The sequence below is a fragment of the Prosopis cineraria genome, unplaced genomic scaffold (assembly GCF_029017545.1).
Source record: "Prosopis cineraria cultivar Desert tree isolate PC_DT_omini unplaced genomic scaffold, ASM2901754v1 PC2, whole genome shotgun sequence".
Lineage (NCBI taxonomy): Eukaryota > Viridiplantae > Streptophyta > Magnoliopsida > Fabales > Fabaceae > Prosopis > Prosopis cineraria.
The window spans coordinates 5,115,772-5,133,434 of record NW_026555333.1 but is presented as its reverse complement, the minus strand read 5'-3'; the positions used below and the strand labels follow the sequence as shown (position 1 = coordinate 5,133,434).

The 17,663-nt window shown below is 35.5% G+C and overlaps 1 protein-coding gene across 2 annotated transcripts in view; it reads right to left on the bottom strand.

The window, feature by feature from the left end:
• Positions 1 to 17,663, bottom strand: part of LOC129298316 (BEACH domain-containing protein B) — a 60,172-nt gene that overhangs the window by 2,356 nt on the left and 40,153 nt on the right. For both annotated transcript variants that reach the window (XM_054936715.1, XM_054936721.1), the window contains 13 exons: positions 12,987 to 13,099; positions 12,431 to 12,895; positions 12,065 to 12,278; positions 11,146 to 11,367; positions 10,558 to 11,028; positions 10,146 to 10,469; positions 9,607 to 10,059; positions 9,467 to 9,513; positions 9,258 to 9,351; positions 6,452 to 6,658; positions 1,735 to 1,860; positions 1,241 to 1,612; positions 923 to 1,154 (listed from right to left, as the gene is read on the bottom strand). In XM_054936715.1, the coding sequence (XP_054792690.1) occupies positions 923 to 1,154; positions 1,241 to 1,612; positions 1,735 to 1,860; positions 6,452 to 6,658; positions 9,258 to 9,351; positions 9,467 to 9,513; positions 9,607 to 10,059; positions 10,146 to 10,469; positions 10,558 to 11,028; positions 11,146 to 11,367; positions 12,065 to 12,278; positions 12,431 to 12,895; positions 12,987 to 13,099 (3,340 nt within the window). The remainder of the gene's footprint in view (positions 1 to 922; positions 1,155 to 1,240; positions 1,613 to 1,734; positions 1,861 to 6,451; positions 6,659 to 9,257; positions 9,352 to 9,466; positions 9,514 to 9,606; positions 10,060 to 10,145; positions 10,470 to 10,557; positions 11,029 to 11,145; positions 11,368 to 12,064; positions 12,279 to 12,430; positions 12,896 to 12,986; positions 13,100 to 17,663) is intronic.

Here is a 17,663-nt window from a genome sequence, read left to right as displayed (position 1 = left end):
CAGAGGTAGCGGCCCAAGGTCAGAAAAGATCAGGAGGGATGGGAGATGGTTTTGGTATCAAAATTCTGGGACGGGAAGATATCGTTTTCTTAGTTGGAAGGTTTGTTATAGGCTGAAGTGGAGTGGGAGAAAATTTAAAGCGTTGGTAATTTTGTGTCCTAAAACCTGCTTTCAAAGAAAACAAACAGCTATGGTGTTTTCCTCTAGAATTCTTTCAACATGGACTCAAGTTATCTAGGGTCATTATAATTTAAAACACAATTGCAGGTATGTGAACCCAGAAATCTTAGCTACTCTTGTTCGCCCATGAAAATTCATCTCTCAGGGCTATGCCTCTTTTAGAACTCAAGTCTTGCTTAGGGGAGGAGATGGTCCACATATAAAATCTGGAGGATATTTGGATGAGGAGTGTTCCTTTTTATTTTCAAGACCTTTACAAGGGGTCCTGCTAATAAGAATACTTTCAACTTCTGCTTCTCTGTGATCTGACCCGTTCTTCTACTTTGAACAAGATAGGTAAGTCTCTTGATCCTTCCAATATTTATTCCAGCAAGTCCTACTTTCATTATATGTTCAAGACTGTTTTTCTCACTTCAGGAAGATACCTTATTTTCCTAATAAAATTTCTCCTGTTCTTTCCCCCAAAAAATAAAGTCATCTGATCAGGGATACTTTATGAATAATAATTTGAGAATAGTCAAAATTAATATTTACTGTATTTTATTAGAGAGATTCATTCCTCAAATATAGGGATATGATTAGATGGGATCATGGGATTTAATATTTCATTTTATTTAATATTTCATTTTTATTTGATTTTATTCCCTGTATAAATTTTATTTGTAATCTGTGTATAAGCGGCCGGCATCTGTGAATAGAAAATATGAGTTCTCTCTGACCCAAGATGCCATAAATAATTCACCTGCAACACAGCTTACAATATCCTTATGCTGTCGGATACTCTGGACCATCCTGCCATCATTTAATGATATGACATGAAAGCTGTTTTCCCAGTTGCCACATGATATTAAGAAGTTCTCGGGTGGTGTCTGCATTGTTGCAAAACATTGAGCTCCAAGTTCAACGTTTTCAGGTACAGGGCTCCCAATTTTTCGTGGAGAAAGTATATCAGAACCAACTCCAAAGAATGCATCCTGTAGAAGCTTGAAAATATGATATCAAATAAAACGTAAATGATAAACAGCAGTTTATCTGAGAGTCTGATAAAGCATAGCCAAACCTGGGAGCTGGAAAATGTAAAATTTCCCCCAGATTGTAGTTGGCTTGTCAGCCACATCTTAACAGACAAGTTGAGACCCTCATTCACAAGAACAATATATGAGTCCATTAAACCAACATATAGGAAAGCCGATGAAGCATGACTGGTATTACAAACAACTGAAGTCAAACTGATAGAATCAGGAGCAAAGCGCAGAGGATGTGCAATTGGAATAGGTGGCCCTCTTCTGGAGTGCTTCTTACGAAATATTTGGATGGGTGTCTGGCCAAAGTTAGCTATTTGATCTTCGATAGCCGCTCTTTGCAAATCATCATCCATTGTTTCCAGATCAACAGCACCTTCATAGGTCAAGTAGTAGAAGATGTTTGCAGCCTATAATCCAATGTTAAACAATTTAATGAGTTAATTGACCTTAAGAGTAATATATAATTAGCCAATTCAGGTTTCTAACTTGAACTAAATCATCATTCAACATTATTCAAGGGTATGCATACCTCTACTGCAGGTTTCCCACGTTGCTTGTAACCAAATACCAAATCTATCCAGTGGTGGAGATTTGAACTAACATACTCACTTTCAAGTGCCTCACGATTTCTTCTTATAAATTCTTCAGGTGAACCCTACAGAAATATTTAAAATAAGTTCTTTCTGTTCAGCAATTCAAGATTAATTAATGAAACTTATATATACTAGCTGTGGTCCATTTAATTTTGATTTTTCCACAAAAAAATATTAGTTAGAGGTAACGGAGAGAAAGTACAAGCAGTTCAGAGAATATGATATACTGTAAAACAGAAAATAATTGGCAACCGAAAATGCGAACATAAACACTTGCTTGTTTGATATTTAATAAAACTCAAATACCTAATTGAAAGAGAAACGCGCATTAAACATTGATATAGATTATTTTCTCATATGGTAGAAGGGGAGAATAGAACAGGATTAAAATCTGAAGGAGGCAATAAATTAGAGGCTTTTCATCATCTCATGTGTGTAAAGGGAAGGTTGTTTCACTACTTCTAAATTCATAACACACACACACACACACACACTCTTTTGAAAGGTATTCCTCACTGTGGCAAAGCAACTTTCACCAACATTGAAATTTAAAATAGAATGTTACAGTTTTGCTTAATTCTAGCATCAAATTATTCCTAAATAAAATGCTAAGAAATTAATGGAATTACTAGCCGCACAAGAATATTAAGGTCACAACAGTATCAAATCATCCCTTCTATTTGTCAAATAAGTTCAAATGGTCCTTTTGATTGGTCTCACAAGTGAAAAGATACATACTATTTCACCAAAAGGGAAAAAAAAGATACACACTAATATCTCTGGATTCCATGCTCTTCAAGGAAAATGGGCATCATACTCATCGCTTCATATGAATCGCTCAAATTAAATTTAGATGGTTCACATGCATGTTTTAATTATTTTGTTTGATATTGATTTTCTTCTAAAAGATATACCAATAAAAATCAAAATAATCGTCTAACTGTCAGCATAAAAAACGATGATAACTTTAATTAAAAACCAAAATGATTAAGATTTAAAATATGAACTGTTAAAGCAAAATCTGAAAAGTGGTATGATGCTCATCCCCAATGAATATAGATCTCATTAATAATTAGTTATGGGTGAGGGTGAAACAGGCTCATAAAGTTGTTTCTTAAGGTACATACGTTAGATGCTATCATAGTTCAAGGACTGGCTATTGTTTGCAAGTTCTCTTGCTAGTTCACTGTAAAGGATTTCGTTAGAAATCTTAAGCAAAACAGTTCATTCAGAAAAGGGATTACAAGGGTCAGTGGAATGATAACGGTCGTGGATATCAAGCCACTATTGAGAATCATTCTGAAAAACCTCAAAAAGATGGTAACAAGTTGACCAATACTCCATCCAATATTGATCAGCTAGGAAAAATTCAAGAGGTGCGTTCTGCTTTGCAAAAATCTGATCAGTTACCAAAAAATGCTCCTACTACATCTACATCATTAGTTTATAAGGCTAATTTTTCATCATGCTATTAAAACTTCTTGAGCTGGCAACCCGGTCATTGATTCCAGGGCCTCTAATCATACGATTGATACATTCACTTATTATCATCTCCCTCCTTGTGCTAGTAATTTGAGAATTAAGATTCCATATGATACATTGACACTTCTAGCCAGCAAAGGGGTCACTAGAATTCTGATGCATGATAATTAGAGAAAAGGGAAGGAAAGAGAGGAAATAGAGGACACAGAGAGAAAGAGACTAGAGAGGAAGATAGAAATAGGGAACTCAAGTCTATTATTTCCAAAAGAAACCCGATTCCAATGGTCCTTTTTGGCGCCTTTTTATAGCCCATACCCCAAATGGCTACCCTAACTACCTATTAACCCCTTTAACTAATATTGTTTATTTATTTATTACATACCAATACTCCCTCCCCAAAAGAACCTTGCCCTCAAGGGTCAAGCACCCAAAAAAAAAAAAAAAGGTCCTTAGAAACTCAATTGTAATCTTGAAGAAGGCAAGTAACTTGACTAAAGGTGTTTCTGAGCCAATTTAAAGTGAAAGCATATAAGACAGGACCATATTCTCATGAATCTTGGGTCGGTTATTGGGCCTTTTAAGTGTGGCCCAATACAGATTCTGGCTATTCCTCTTTTTTTCTAGACTTCAGAATGTCATACCACCACCATATTAACCAACCCAAGTGAGCTAAGGAAAACTTTTCACTTTTCAACACCTAAAACATGTACCCATGTGATTCTCTGAGCAGAAAAAACAAGAAACTTTTTTTTTTCTTTCTGGAAAACTTTTGTATTTTTCTTTCTTAAAAACTTCTTTCTCTTTCTTGGAGCTCGAACACAGCCCTCACTTCGCAAAGACTTCTGGCTATGCAAATGAAATAGAGACAGCAACGAAGAAATGAAGACAGACAATGTTAAGGAAGTATGCAGAGGCCATGATGAATGAAACCATGAAGATAGCTGCAGCGACTTTGAGAAACCAAGAGTAGAGGAGGTTAAAAGCCTATGATTACGAGGGACCCAGGACGAGGAAAACTCAGCAACTTGACCGAGCGGCTGTTTCGAAACTTCCTAAACAACTGCACTCATATCAGCTTCAAGGTGCAAAGGCTGAGTGACGGCAATGACCCCTATGTTTGAAGTAGACGACGTTGGCCTACCTCACGTCTCCTTGAAATTACCTTGCTCTTGCAACGTTAGCATCATGCACTAAGGATTGTTGAACCTTGTCACATTTCTTGGGACGTCACTGAACAACACCCCTTATCTTCTTTTTTTTATAAACAGAGGCTTCTTGCTCAATTTGGAACTCTGTCAGGCTTGTCGTGTAGATGACCAGACCAAACTCACCTTCAACATGCTTGGTCCCGTAGAAATGCACATCCAAAATTCACATGCAAGCCAACCAAGCCCTTTGCCATCATCCGCCATGACTTGTGGGGCCCCTTAAATACACCAAATTGGACAAAGAAATGACTTGTCCCTTCTATTGATGACCAACTTCCAAGTTAGAACCATTACAGAGCTTACAGTTGTGACTACTGGCCTTGGTCTGTAAAGGACTTTGTTAGGTGCTCAAAATAACAAGAATCTCGTTTTATATTTCTCTCAATAGCCACACTTCAAAAAATCTCCAAAGGGTTTAAAGACTATTTTATTAATAATATACTAGCTTCTAAGTTGCTAGACATATTTATAAAGCCAAATACAATCCATAATATTAAATGAAATCTAGATAACTAAACAATCAAATAAAACAAAATACAATATCCTAAAATCTATATCTGAATAAAATATTGAATAAAATCTAAATAAAATATAAAACTAAATATCTAAATAAAATCTCCTGAAATCTATCCTAAAATATTCTTAATTGCAATCAAATAATAACAATAATAAAATCAAACTTAATTTATCTTCTGACACTTCTTTCTTGAATAAGCTTTTACTGGAATATTATCCAGAATCTTATCAGACCACCTCGAGTGTTAGTTTTTTTTTTTTTTTTGTGTGCTCTGTTTTCTTTTTCCTTGCTCTCCACCCTGCTCTAGCCTCTATTTATCTATCCTTTCCTCCTCTTGTATCCTTCTCTTTCTCTTCACTTTCACTCTTTTACCAATCACAGGCTACAAGACTGTCAGAGATCAAGGAAAGAAATTTGATGACTGTCAGAGATCAATGAAATCACTCTCATATTTCATCTACTCTCTAACATCACCTTTGATATTGCCTTCACTGATGCTGCTGTTGTTAGAAATCCTATCTGTTTCATGTTTCTAGTTCGCCCAACAAAAGGATTTGGAGATTGGATACTTAGATTCCAACACTTGTTCTTCCAACTTTAAATTAAAGATTGGATGTGTCAATCTAGTCTACACGTCTTTCAAACTGCTAGGTCATTGGTTTAGACCAGTCTTTGCTGGTTGCGGCGTACTAAGTTGGAAACGAACACAACAGCATTCAATCAGAACTTTCTTCCTTTACATCTGATTTGGGTAAGAATTATTTTCATGGCCTCGACGTGGATTTCATCTAATCACCATTCTAAAGGGCTTTCCCTTATGGATTTAAGACAGGATTTGAGGCTCTTTTCAGCTAGAGTCTGATTTCTTTCTTTTGTTTTGGGAGGACTTCTTGCCCTCAGTCTTGTTATCTCTTCTCTACTCTTCAATAACTTTGTTTTTTTTTTTATAAACAATAACTTCTTTGTTCTTATTGGCCCAAAAACAAAAAATGCTGTCCTATTTGTTTTCCGGAAGATGGAAAACCTAAGGCCCAAGCCCACTACACTGAGCTTCATTTATTATCATTCTATCATTCACTGTTTATTTTTGTTGTTTACTTATTCTTTACTATTCAGTTTGGGTAGGATATAATAGATTCTGTAAACCTGGATTTAACAAGGGGAGTCGGCTGAGTGGCTTTATCTTCAATCATCTTCGTTATTCAATAAGATATTAGAGGAAAACAGCTGTTTTATCAATTGTAGATAAAGCCAACAAAAAAAAAATGGTCACCGGATTGGAAGGAACCCTAAAATCTTTAATTGGAATTCATTGAGTATGGTATATCTCAAATAACAGTTGTACTGTATAAAGATATTAAGTTTATTATTAATTATTTTATTATCAATTGAATAACTTGATCGAGCCTTTCAAGTGTATACTAATGATTCAAAATATTCCCATACCTTCGCCCAGGGAGGTAGAATAACATCCCCTATAGGTTCGCCATCTTGCTTCACTCCTAGATGATAAAAGTTTGAATTCACAAGAAACTCAGGCAAGTAAAAGAACTCAGGTATTAGCTCCTTCACATCACTAGTATTTGTAAGGCAATTTTTATATGTGCTCTCAACACTTTGGAAAAGACGGTCAGCATGATCAAACTTGCCACCCTATACAGAGAAAAAGAACAATGAATTACGACGCAGTGCAAGTAATAGAAACAAAACACCTAGCCAATAATAACAGTAATAGTAATAGTGGTAATGAATTAAGAAATCAGAAAGCAAGCCATTTGCAAGTCATAATGAGGGGGAAAAACAACAAAAGATAAAACTTAAATAAATGGAGAACATGCAGAACCCCGCCAACCTAGAAAAGCTACTCGGAAATTAGAAAACGGAGGATACAAAATAATGCATAGGTGGATGAATCCAATCTCAGTTCAGACTCCAGACTAGTGGCCTTCCACAACATACTCATTCACAGGTTAAGATTTAAAACGCTAGTCTCCCATATATAACACCTTAATAATAAATAAAAATTTTACGCAAATAGCTGCAACTGGAGAAAGCATTAGGGCCCTCAAAAACAGTTAAGGAATAGATACATCAAGCAATTTCTTTCTTGTTCTTCTTGTTCTTTTTTTTTTTTTTGTGGAAATCTTTCTTATTCTTTTTAGTTCATAATATGTTGTAAAATTATTTATTTATTTATTTATTTCATATTGTTGGCGTTATATCTTGTGATATCTTGAGATATTTGTTGATTTGGTGCACTTATTGGGAATCCCAATTTGGGATTGACTAAAATCACCCAACCTCTAATCCTATAGCACAACAATTAATTCCATCACATCCAAATTGAACGCCCTTGACTTTTAGGCAGTAAAAGTCAAAGCCCTTAAAGCACAAAATAGCACTGCAAGACAAGGAAACTTTAGCAAGGAGCTCAGAAAAAAAGTCAAAAGAGGAAAATACGAATGGTCATTGGCGGCTTTAAAATTTATATCAGACAGAACAACACTAAGATGAAATTCCTCAATTTTGTTGACAGAAACAAAAGCAGCTGGATTCTCAAAGCCAAAACATAGTTTTGCTACCATCAAACACCGGACAAGTTGAAAGATGATGTGGCAGCCATGTATTTCCAAGCTTATATTCCAATAATGAGAAGAACTTGTCAAAGCCTTATGATGGAACCCTGTACTCTAATAAGCTTTAAACAAGCAAAAAACCAGAAAATACACAACAAATGGGGACTGAAATTACTGTTACTGAATGATGAAATTGGATTACACGGAAGATAATGATTCAGGCTAACCCTATCTCCCTCATACACACATAAAAAACAACTTACAACACAAACCACTCACTAAAACACTAAAACAGAAAGCGAAAATGATAAAGAAAGATAATCTTCCTCCACCCCAACCTGGCATTCAAGAGGCCAAAACACTCCTCACCACTCTCAATTTACAAAAGTCTCCCCCTCTCAGGCAAAAATGCAGGACTTAAACATAAAAAAGCTACAATAACACTGCCTAAGCTCTAGCTGACCTAAACCTACACTCCTATAGGCCTTAGCAACTCCGCAACTCTATCACCTTACAAGAAACTTGTGGCCCCACTAAATTTTAGAATCTTGATGAACATTAGTAATATTAAGCAAACAGGTCCAGCACAAGAGAATCAGACGGAGTTCCCCAAGCTGCCAAAGTCCAAATTGGCCAAACTGCAAACTGGACATCATTCTTCATAGGCTACAGGGAGACTTGAAAAGTTTGTGAGGATTCAAGAGGCCAGAGTCCTTGTACAAGGCATGGGACAAGGCTTTGAAATTTTAAGTCAAAGCTAGCTCAAATCAAGTAACCATCACCCAGCAACAACAAATGTTATCCTACTATATGGGATCGTTTACATGGATTATACAATGTTGTACTCTATCAAAAACCAGATCTTTGAATATATTGTTAACCAAAATGTCTTGTTCAATAACTTCATTGAGTATTCTCTTTAGTCTTACTCTACTCATCTTCACAAGACCCAAGACTATCTATTCCACCCTTCTCAACGGTGCCTCCAATAGCCTTTTATACATGCCTCAACCATCTTAAACAATTTCCTAACATTTTCTCCTTAATAGATGCCATGCAAAGTCTTCTTCGAATATGTCATTGTGAATCTTGTCTTTTCTTGGTTAGAATGGAATGCAAGTTATTTTGAAGTTTCTTCCTCCAAAACTTTGGGAAAGAATTTCTTTCACAGCCCCCTTGTAGGTTTGAGTGAATGCTTCTTCAGGGGGCTGGCCAAATGGATTTACACATGGATGCTACAATTAGTTAAAGAGCCTCTAATTTTCCTTCAATTTCTTTTCTTTCAATTGAAGAAGGTGGTTCTCTGTTTGTGTACAGTTCTCTCCTCTCTTCAGTGATTCTTTCTCTATATTTATTAAAAAAAAAAAATCAGTGACGAAAATTCCACTCTCCTTGCATGTCAAAAATATTGAATTCCTTAAACATTAAACAAAAACTACGTTAGAAAGGAGGAGCAGTTTCTCATTTTTGGGGAAAAACACATCTGATTAAGACATGATAATTTCATCAAAAACAAATAGAAAAAATTTGTCTGACATTCATTACAAGAAATTTTCATTCAGAAGTACCAAGACAAAGGACACAACAACTACAATAACAAAGGATATTCATCTCGTCTTTTGCAATAAAAATTCACATCAATTGGAGTCGCATGTTAAAAATATCACTAGGGATACCTGCAAATGACGGTGGAGGGAAGTAAAGGGCTCTAATCTAAGAAGGTAATATAGCACGATTCCCATGCTTGAGTAATGAGACCCATAGTAGAAACTGCACCAAAAGATGTACTAATATGCATGAGAAAAATTATATTAAATACTAATAATAGAAAATACCGCAAAAGATTTATTGCAAGCTGCAGGATCAGGACAGGACTGAGATTTACCTGGGTATATCAGGATCACAGAAGTTACGGTATCTATCTTCAAACACCTTAAATGCAAGAAGGAAACACCAAGGTGCAATTCAGAAAATTGATTAAAAAAAAAATCATCTATGTAGTACAAAACAGTAAGAAAGACTGACCTCAAATCGTTTGGTATCAAGTGCTCCAACAGGCTTTGAGAGATCCCGATAGGTTGATGATCTATTAAAATCAAGAACCTCTGATGAGTAGTCAGCCAAAACCCAAGGGAAAACAGGATACTGGGTCAAATCATTATAAGATCTTCCAGCTAGTGTGTTTAGAATCATTAGATATTCAAAGTTCGTTATGTCCCTCCTCCTCCAGCTCTCTCTGGCAGTTTCTGCCATCTCCTGTGCAACTCGTCTATCCACAAAAGTAATGGATCCACTCTTATCCCTACTACTTCCTTTTGGAAATAAATACTCATTTCTAGTAGTAACGATCAAGTTTCCTACATCTTTTGCATCCTTCACAGATGCAAAGTTCAAAAATACAGGGGCAACTGAATCACTGAAGAAAATTTCTATTGCAGTATATCTCAGCAAATACCGGGTCCAATGGACAGCTTTAATCTATATCAATAATCAGAGAAGAAATAATCAGCTGTAATAAAATAACAATAGAAAGCTTCATACAGAAAATACAGTGACCAACAAACCTTGGCCATGCTCCATCTTCTGTGGCGCTTGACACATTTGATTAATTTAACAGGTGCATTTCCATTTATTATTTTACAGTTACTGACTGATATTCCCTTCTGAATATCTATATCAGAAACAGGCCACTTCAATGACCTTTGCTTTGGATCAGACTTTGTCAGATCCGAATTGCTTGAAGCAGGGAAATCTCTGAAAACAGATGATCCACCAGTACCTTCAACCAAAAATTGGCCAAAAAAATGCAAAACATCCTTCATGACTGCCAAATGCCCAGCTAATTTTCTCTTCGAGGTTACAAGAACACATGGAATAGACATAAGCACCTAAGAACAGTAATTATAAGTGATCAAATACACTAGCATACTCTAATTCCAAAAAATATAGAAGACATCATTCTGGGTCCGCACGTACCTCACTTTGAGCTTCAGACTCAGGTGAAGAGAAACTGTCTTTTCGTTCTTGCACAGTATCCTTTCTGTTGCTATCCTTTAGAAAGTCAGAGGATGTGTTTTCTGAAGGGTCAAAGGGAACAGTTGTTATTTTACCGCCTACTTCATTATTGGCTTCATTAGCATCCAAGCTTCCTTCCTCAGTTATTTTTCTTATTCCTTTCAGCAAAAGCTGCTTCATCTGCTCAGGTATATGTCCCACAAAATTAGGATTATTTTCAGTGACAGAAGTAGCTACTCCACTGACAGAGGCAGAAGGTGGAATGCACAGATTTTCATCAAAATGATAATTCTGCCTTAGTTTTGGCCTACGGCGCCATGTATCTTCAGTCTTGTCAAGCTTCCAGTGTGTTACAATATGATTTGGAAAAGGGTTAGCAGACCACGGACCCCTCTCATCAATTAATGAACGAAACATGTGTATCCATTTTTCCTGCAAAAGATATCATTGTTTATACACGTAGTAGTGAAACATATAGCAACTCTAACCAGGACAAGCAGAGGCAACAAAAATTTCATCAAATAGAAAAATGAAAGATAATATGTATACAGCCACATTTTGTTGCTCTTCCTCACAAGTAAGGTGGAATTCAGCTCTTCTGGCATCAACCGAAGCAAGAATGGAGTTCAAGCTATTTTGCATGTCATCTTCAAAAGCCTTCTTGCTACTTGATTCTTCCAAGGAGTTTTCCTCCATTCTAGAATGGAGTTCCTGTATCTGCTGGGTTCGGTCAGTTTTCATTGTCTTTATATATTTAGCTTCATCCATGACCTAAAGAAAATGGAAAAGGGAACATCAGATATCACATGTAAGCATACAGGAGACGGGAAACACTTAGAGGGGCTGTGCCAAAAGAAATGTAAGGCCTTTAATTACTCTGATTTAAATAATCAGAGTTACCACAGCAAAAACGCCAGCTCTTAGCCAAACATAGTAACATAATAGAACACAGGCATATTATTACATTTACTAAATGGTCAAGTACACCTCGAGAATGGATATAGATTAACAGGGAATGGAATAAAAAATTTCAGTTAGATAGACAAGTCTGACTAACACTGATGAAGGTGGATCAAGTTATGAAATTTTAGCATACTGCCTTGAAAGATGTTGCAACATCAAGTTCCTTGGTAGGTACTCTGGCTTAGGAACAACAAGCCTAGGCTAAAAAAAATCATGTTCAAAATAGTTTTAAGAATACTGTATGATAAATAACATGTGAATTAGATGTCTATCTTATGCATTACAGAGTTTGAAAGATGATCCACATTGTTAATGACTCATGAAAAATGCAGGTTCGTATATTAAAATATATATTTTGATGATTGAACAAGAAATTATATTGTATTAAAAATTTTTTTAAGGCAATCATTATAATAAAAGTATAAGCAATAATATTAAATATATTGATAAGAATAATCACATAGAAATTAACAAAAAAAAAACATCAGCTGGATTTCAAGCATACCGCTGCTAGCACACGATCCTTTTGAATTATGTTTTGAAAGGATCCTGTTTCTTTAAAATTGTTATTTGGATCTGAAGAGTCATCTCTGCCCACCATGCTACTAGCCAGCATTGATTTTCCTATGTTGACAGTCTCACGAATGAAATGTGATACCACATGAAATCGAGCACCATCATCCAACAACCCATACTGTGACCTAACAGCAAGCATTGCCCTGACATCTTCCAAATAAAAGTTAGACCCTACTAGGTTAAACTTAATACAATTGCACATTGGCTGTAGCTGAAAAATAACCAAGACACAGATCCTTGAACTTTATACCCAAAGTTATAAACTTGCTCTAACGTGTTTAGAAAGGGATATTACCAGATGACAAGTTGCAGCCTACTCTTGCTAGGCTCATCATCAGCAGTCAAGAAGCAAGGCAAAAGTGAAACAACCTGTTGGACACACTGCAATGCCCTTTCAAGGGAAGCTTTACACAAATATAGAATTACAAGTCGAAAAATAATTCTTGGGAACCTCTCTCCTCGTAAAACCATAGCTTTATCAACATTCAGTTTAGGTTTTGCTCCCAATGCAGTACCTATCCCACCAGATACAACAACAGCAGCCACTTCTGCAGCAGGAATGTTCAATGACTCAACTAAACCACGTGCCCTTTGACCTAATGATGGACCTGTAAATGATGTTGATTTGGGTAACAGTTTGTTGTGCCCCTTCCCATTCATCTCACTAACAGCAGTCCACAAATTGTCATATAGATTCCACCACTTCTCCTCAATTCTGTCGTCTTCATCTAGTATTGACTGCTTACAATCCTGTGATTTTCTGAAAGAAGAAATAACCAAACTGTAAAAAATGTCATCCCAAGCAGCAGCTCTTTTTCCATTGAAGGAGGGGTGGTTCAAAATGTCAATACCTGGATGTTTGTGCATCATCATCACTAAGCATAACCTCTTTTAAGGCAGAGCTATAATCTTTGTGATGTTCCAATTCCAAAGTAAGGTGAAAATCAGAGGCACTTCCAATAAACTGTATGAAAAGAAACAAAAGATACATAGTATATGATACGATCCAAGATAGGTAGAGAGAGAAGGAAGAGAAATCTTCATTAAAATATGAAATCAGAAACTAACTTCATAAATAAATAAAGAGAAGGAAAATCATGAGCAAGGACCTGAAACTCATACAACTAATCAAGCCAGGGAGCATCTACGCTAAAAAATTAATAATGATTTTAATTCTAGATCATTTCTACAAGGTATGAAGCAAAGCATTTATGGATAGAAAATTAACAAATAACTCCTAAAAAGGTTCCCATTAATCCATAACTCTGATAATGCAGAATAACTACCTAAAGTATAAATAAATAAAAATACTAACTTAATCTACAAGTACCATAACCCACTACTCCTAAACTTAAGGACCACTCAACAAAGCAGAAAAATAACCTAAATAATATTATTAAATAAAAATATCTGAAATAACAAACAATATTTATTCATAATGTTTCTCTGATTTTCCAAATCACCCATTATCCCACAATAACAGCTCATCTATCAGTATATATCTTAAAAACTGTCATAATACTGCAAAAATATAACTTCCAAACATTTTTCAGCCTAAATAATTTAAGCTCCATTGGATGCTCTTGTTAGTGCATAGATATTTGTTAGTTTCAACCAGGCCCATAGATCTATCAAAATATAGCCAAGATACCTGACTATCTTGTGTATACATACAAAAGTACTTTACTCAGCTTAGCAAGTGAATAAGACAAAATAGCATCAACTAAATTCTCAATTACATGGTGTTAGAGCACCCTGCATTAAGCTCTTGATTTTATAAAAATCTCCCATGTATTTCAAAGAAATCCCTAAACCTCCATTGAACAAAGGAATTTAGTAAAAATCATGACTATGCCAGGCCTGGCAGCATCAGTGAGAGTCCATAGTATTTATGCAGGTATATAGAGAGCATTTGTACATCTGCCCAATACTAAAACTAAATGTAGAGATACATATCAGACACTAATATTTGATAAAGAGAGCATTTGTACATCTACCCAACAACTGGCTTTCCCCTTACTAAACTCAATCTAATTATGTTTGAGCATAAAGAAGAAATGAGAAGAGGAAATTTTATTACAAACCACATCATGATTGTAACATCCCAATATTTTAAGACTTAGTTAAGCATTTGATAAAGAGTTTAATTGCCTTTTTTCGATGAAACAGGGTATTTTGGCAAGGTTTGAGTTTCTAGTTATGACCGTCAAGCATTTGAGAAAGAGTTTAATTGCCCTTTTTTTTGGTGAAACAGGGTGTTTTGGCAAGGTTTGATGTTTCTAGTTATGACCATCCGCGGACACAAATTTAACGAAGGATGTCTGTTCGCAAACAAGAGCAGAGAATTGTGTTCTAGAGTCTTAAGTTACATCCAGTCACAATTGAGGCATGTTGAGTGATCAATTGTTCGTGCATGAACAACGAATAGGCGAAATCACCCTTCAACGTTCACCCACACATGGACAAGAAATGAACAAATACGACCATTCACAGACAACAACAAAAGGGAAGGGAACCCCTCTGTTGGTATCTGGCACCAAATGTGGATGATGTTGGAATTGTCCAGCGCCAGATGCTTGCTAAGCATTGACTAGTTAAAATGTAGAGTATGTCTGCCACCAAACATGATCATTGAAGACAAGACCACCTCCAAATGAAGATGCAAACAGCAGTTTAAATGGTGAAAATCAGATCAGAAATTAGGGTTTCAGTTGGGGGGAACAAAGAGCAGCATATGGGGTGAGATTTCCTAGGGTTTTGGCTGAAAATCCAAAAAAGCATGAGCCTCCAAATGTTGATTTGAGGCATGTGGCTTTGGTTTCTCCTCCTCTCTTCCTTTTTAATCAATGGGAATTTGCAGTTCAATAAGGATTATGTTGATTGGCAGCCTTGGGTCCAATTTGCAGCTTGATAGTAAAAGTTTTCAGACTCCAAGAAGTGACTCTAAGCTTTCCCTAACCTCATTAAGGATTTTCAATAGTGGATATTTTAATACTATGGTTGTTTAGGCAAACCCTAAGTTGTTAGAGGAGTAATGTGAAATTTCTAATCATTTGATGCTTAGGAACCTTGATTAATTGATTCAAATAACTTAATTATACTTGCTAGAATGTGAACTTGTGGTTGGATTGGATGTAATGTTGGATTTTGAATTTCTTGGGTATTTAATTTAAATTTCTTTAGGATTTTTGGTTTGGCCAATTGGATGATGATTTGCTCTAAGAAATTATTGAAACCTCAGATGATAAGGATGTTGTGTTTACAATTTCATTGGCTTTAGAATTGATTCGGTTTATCATTTCGAACTCAATATTGTTATTTCAAAAAGGATTAATTTGGAAATAAATAGTGAAATTGGTGTGAGAATTGATCATTTGGCTTCAATAGGATAATTTTGATAAATGTGACAGTTGGGAGAATGATATTAGAACATTGATGTTGTGTATTTTGTGGTCTGATTGTTGTTGTGGAACTTGTAGGCAGTGTTGTGGCTTTCGATTACCTCTGGATTGTGGCATGGAAGTTGTTTGGTTTTGCAAAGTGGTTCTAACTAGCCCTATTGCCCTTTTAACTTGAATCTTGAAGTGACTAGGATTTAATTCTTGTTGTAACATATGCAAGCAGTAGATAGTTTCCACATGTCTAAGAGTTTCCAGAGAAATTAATTTATCATATTAACTTTGTTCTTGGAATGAAACCCCAATTATTGATTTTGTATGAATTTATAATAATTAAATGATTTTGTTTCAAAACTAGTATCTGCAATAAATATTGTTTTGTGCATTTAAGAAGAGTTTTAGAAAGCTATAAATTATCATATTAAAGTCATCTTAGAATCAAAGAATGACTGAGAAAAACAATTCGTTATGCCCTGACAATTTATTCACAAGCATGTTATATTGATAACAGTTTTGTAAACCCTACCTTGTATTTGTGGAAGTTTTTTGGGAGGCGTCACATTCCCTGTTGTGGTTATTAATGGATCTTAACCTTGAGTGAATGACTGATTTCGATTGCATATGTTGGTATATTGTATTTTCTTGAGAATTATTTTAGGATTAGGATGTGACTATTGTAATGTGATGAATATCTACTGTTTTTTATTACTACATGGTAATTGCCAGTCCCTAAAAGTCACGTCCCTACAGCCAAGAAGGGCAAGGGGCAGCATATAAGACTTATTATTTCTCATCTACTATCCTCGACCCAAAAGTGGAAAGAGAAAATAAGTGAAGGTATTCACTAAATCATGGTAGCTAGACTTTGAAAGCTGGATACAACTCCATGATCCCCTCCAAACGCAAAAGACCTCTAGCCAAGGACGCATAAGGAGGCTAGTCATGGAGGCACTCTCTAAACTATAGGTCAAGGGTTATAGAAGAGTGGCATTGGGGTAGGGATGGAATTTTATGTTTACTCATACGTATTGATTTGATAAAATGAATTATGAATCAGTAAAATCTAGAAACTCCCCTTTTTAAATTGTTGCACGTTTGCGAGAAGGTGGAAACCCTATGTTGGAATTATTTTCCATACACAGTACTTTTGAGCACACATCCCTTTTATGAAAATATATGGTATTAAGGTATGACTGTTTAGACTAGAATTTCTCTTCGATTATTGAGATTCCATATCTCAACCCTCATTCTAACAATTTTCAAGTGAGAGCTATAGCTCACTTTCTATGCACGAAGTCAAGACAAGTTTGATCTACATACATTGTCATTCTTTTATACTCCTGTGCATTTGATTTCAAGCCAAGTGTCTTTAGTATGCTTGTGGTGTTGTCCATTTTGTGTTTGATGTGGGCTTTGGACCATAGTAGATTTGCTCGTTGTGGAGGAAACCCCCTCTCTTGCGATGGTCAGTTTTTGTTTGGTATTATAAGTAGATTTTTTTGGGGACAAGATCTTGGGCTAGTCTTAATTATGTGTTTAGTTTAGAGTTGTAAAATTTTGGATTAGTGTTAATTAATCTGTATTTATTTTGAGGGGTGTTACACTAATAAAATAATCTACTCAAGATCAAAGATCTTAGAGAGCATTATCTCCTAATGTGTGAGAGTCTGTTCATAAAGTATTAAGGAACTCCCATCAGCTATTCCAATTATGACTAGCTTCAAGACTTTGGAAAGGGTTCTTTGGTAATTTTAGTTATGTCTTGGAAGAGTCAAGATTGGAAGAGTCTTTATTGCCTAAGTAAATTGTGATATGAACTCAAAGGGCAATTATGCCACTTTATATGACACCAATCAAATGGAAGAAGCTCAGTCAAGAAAGAGGGCTAAAAATAGTGGGTATCCTATAGGCATTCCATGTGGCAATTGGTATTCCAAGTAGTAGTCCACGAAGCAATATACTTCTAAATGGCATACGTGGATGAAGAAAGTCAAAAATCTTATTCAAGACACGAGAGGGCTATCAATTAAGTCATTTTACTTTTATTTTTTATGTAATTTTATTATTTAAAAGAGTCTTCTAGGATTTAACAGATAATTAAGAAGATTTAAAGGATCGTTGAGATATTTT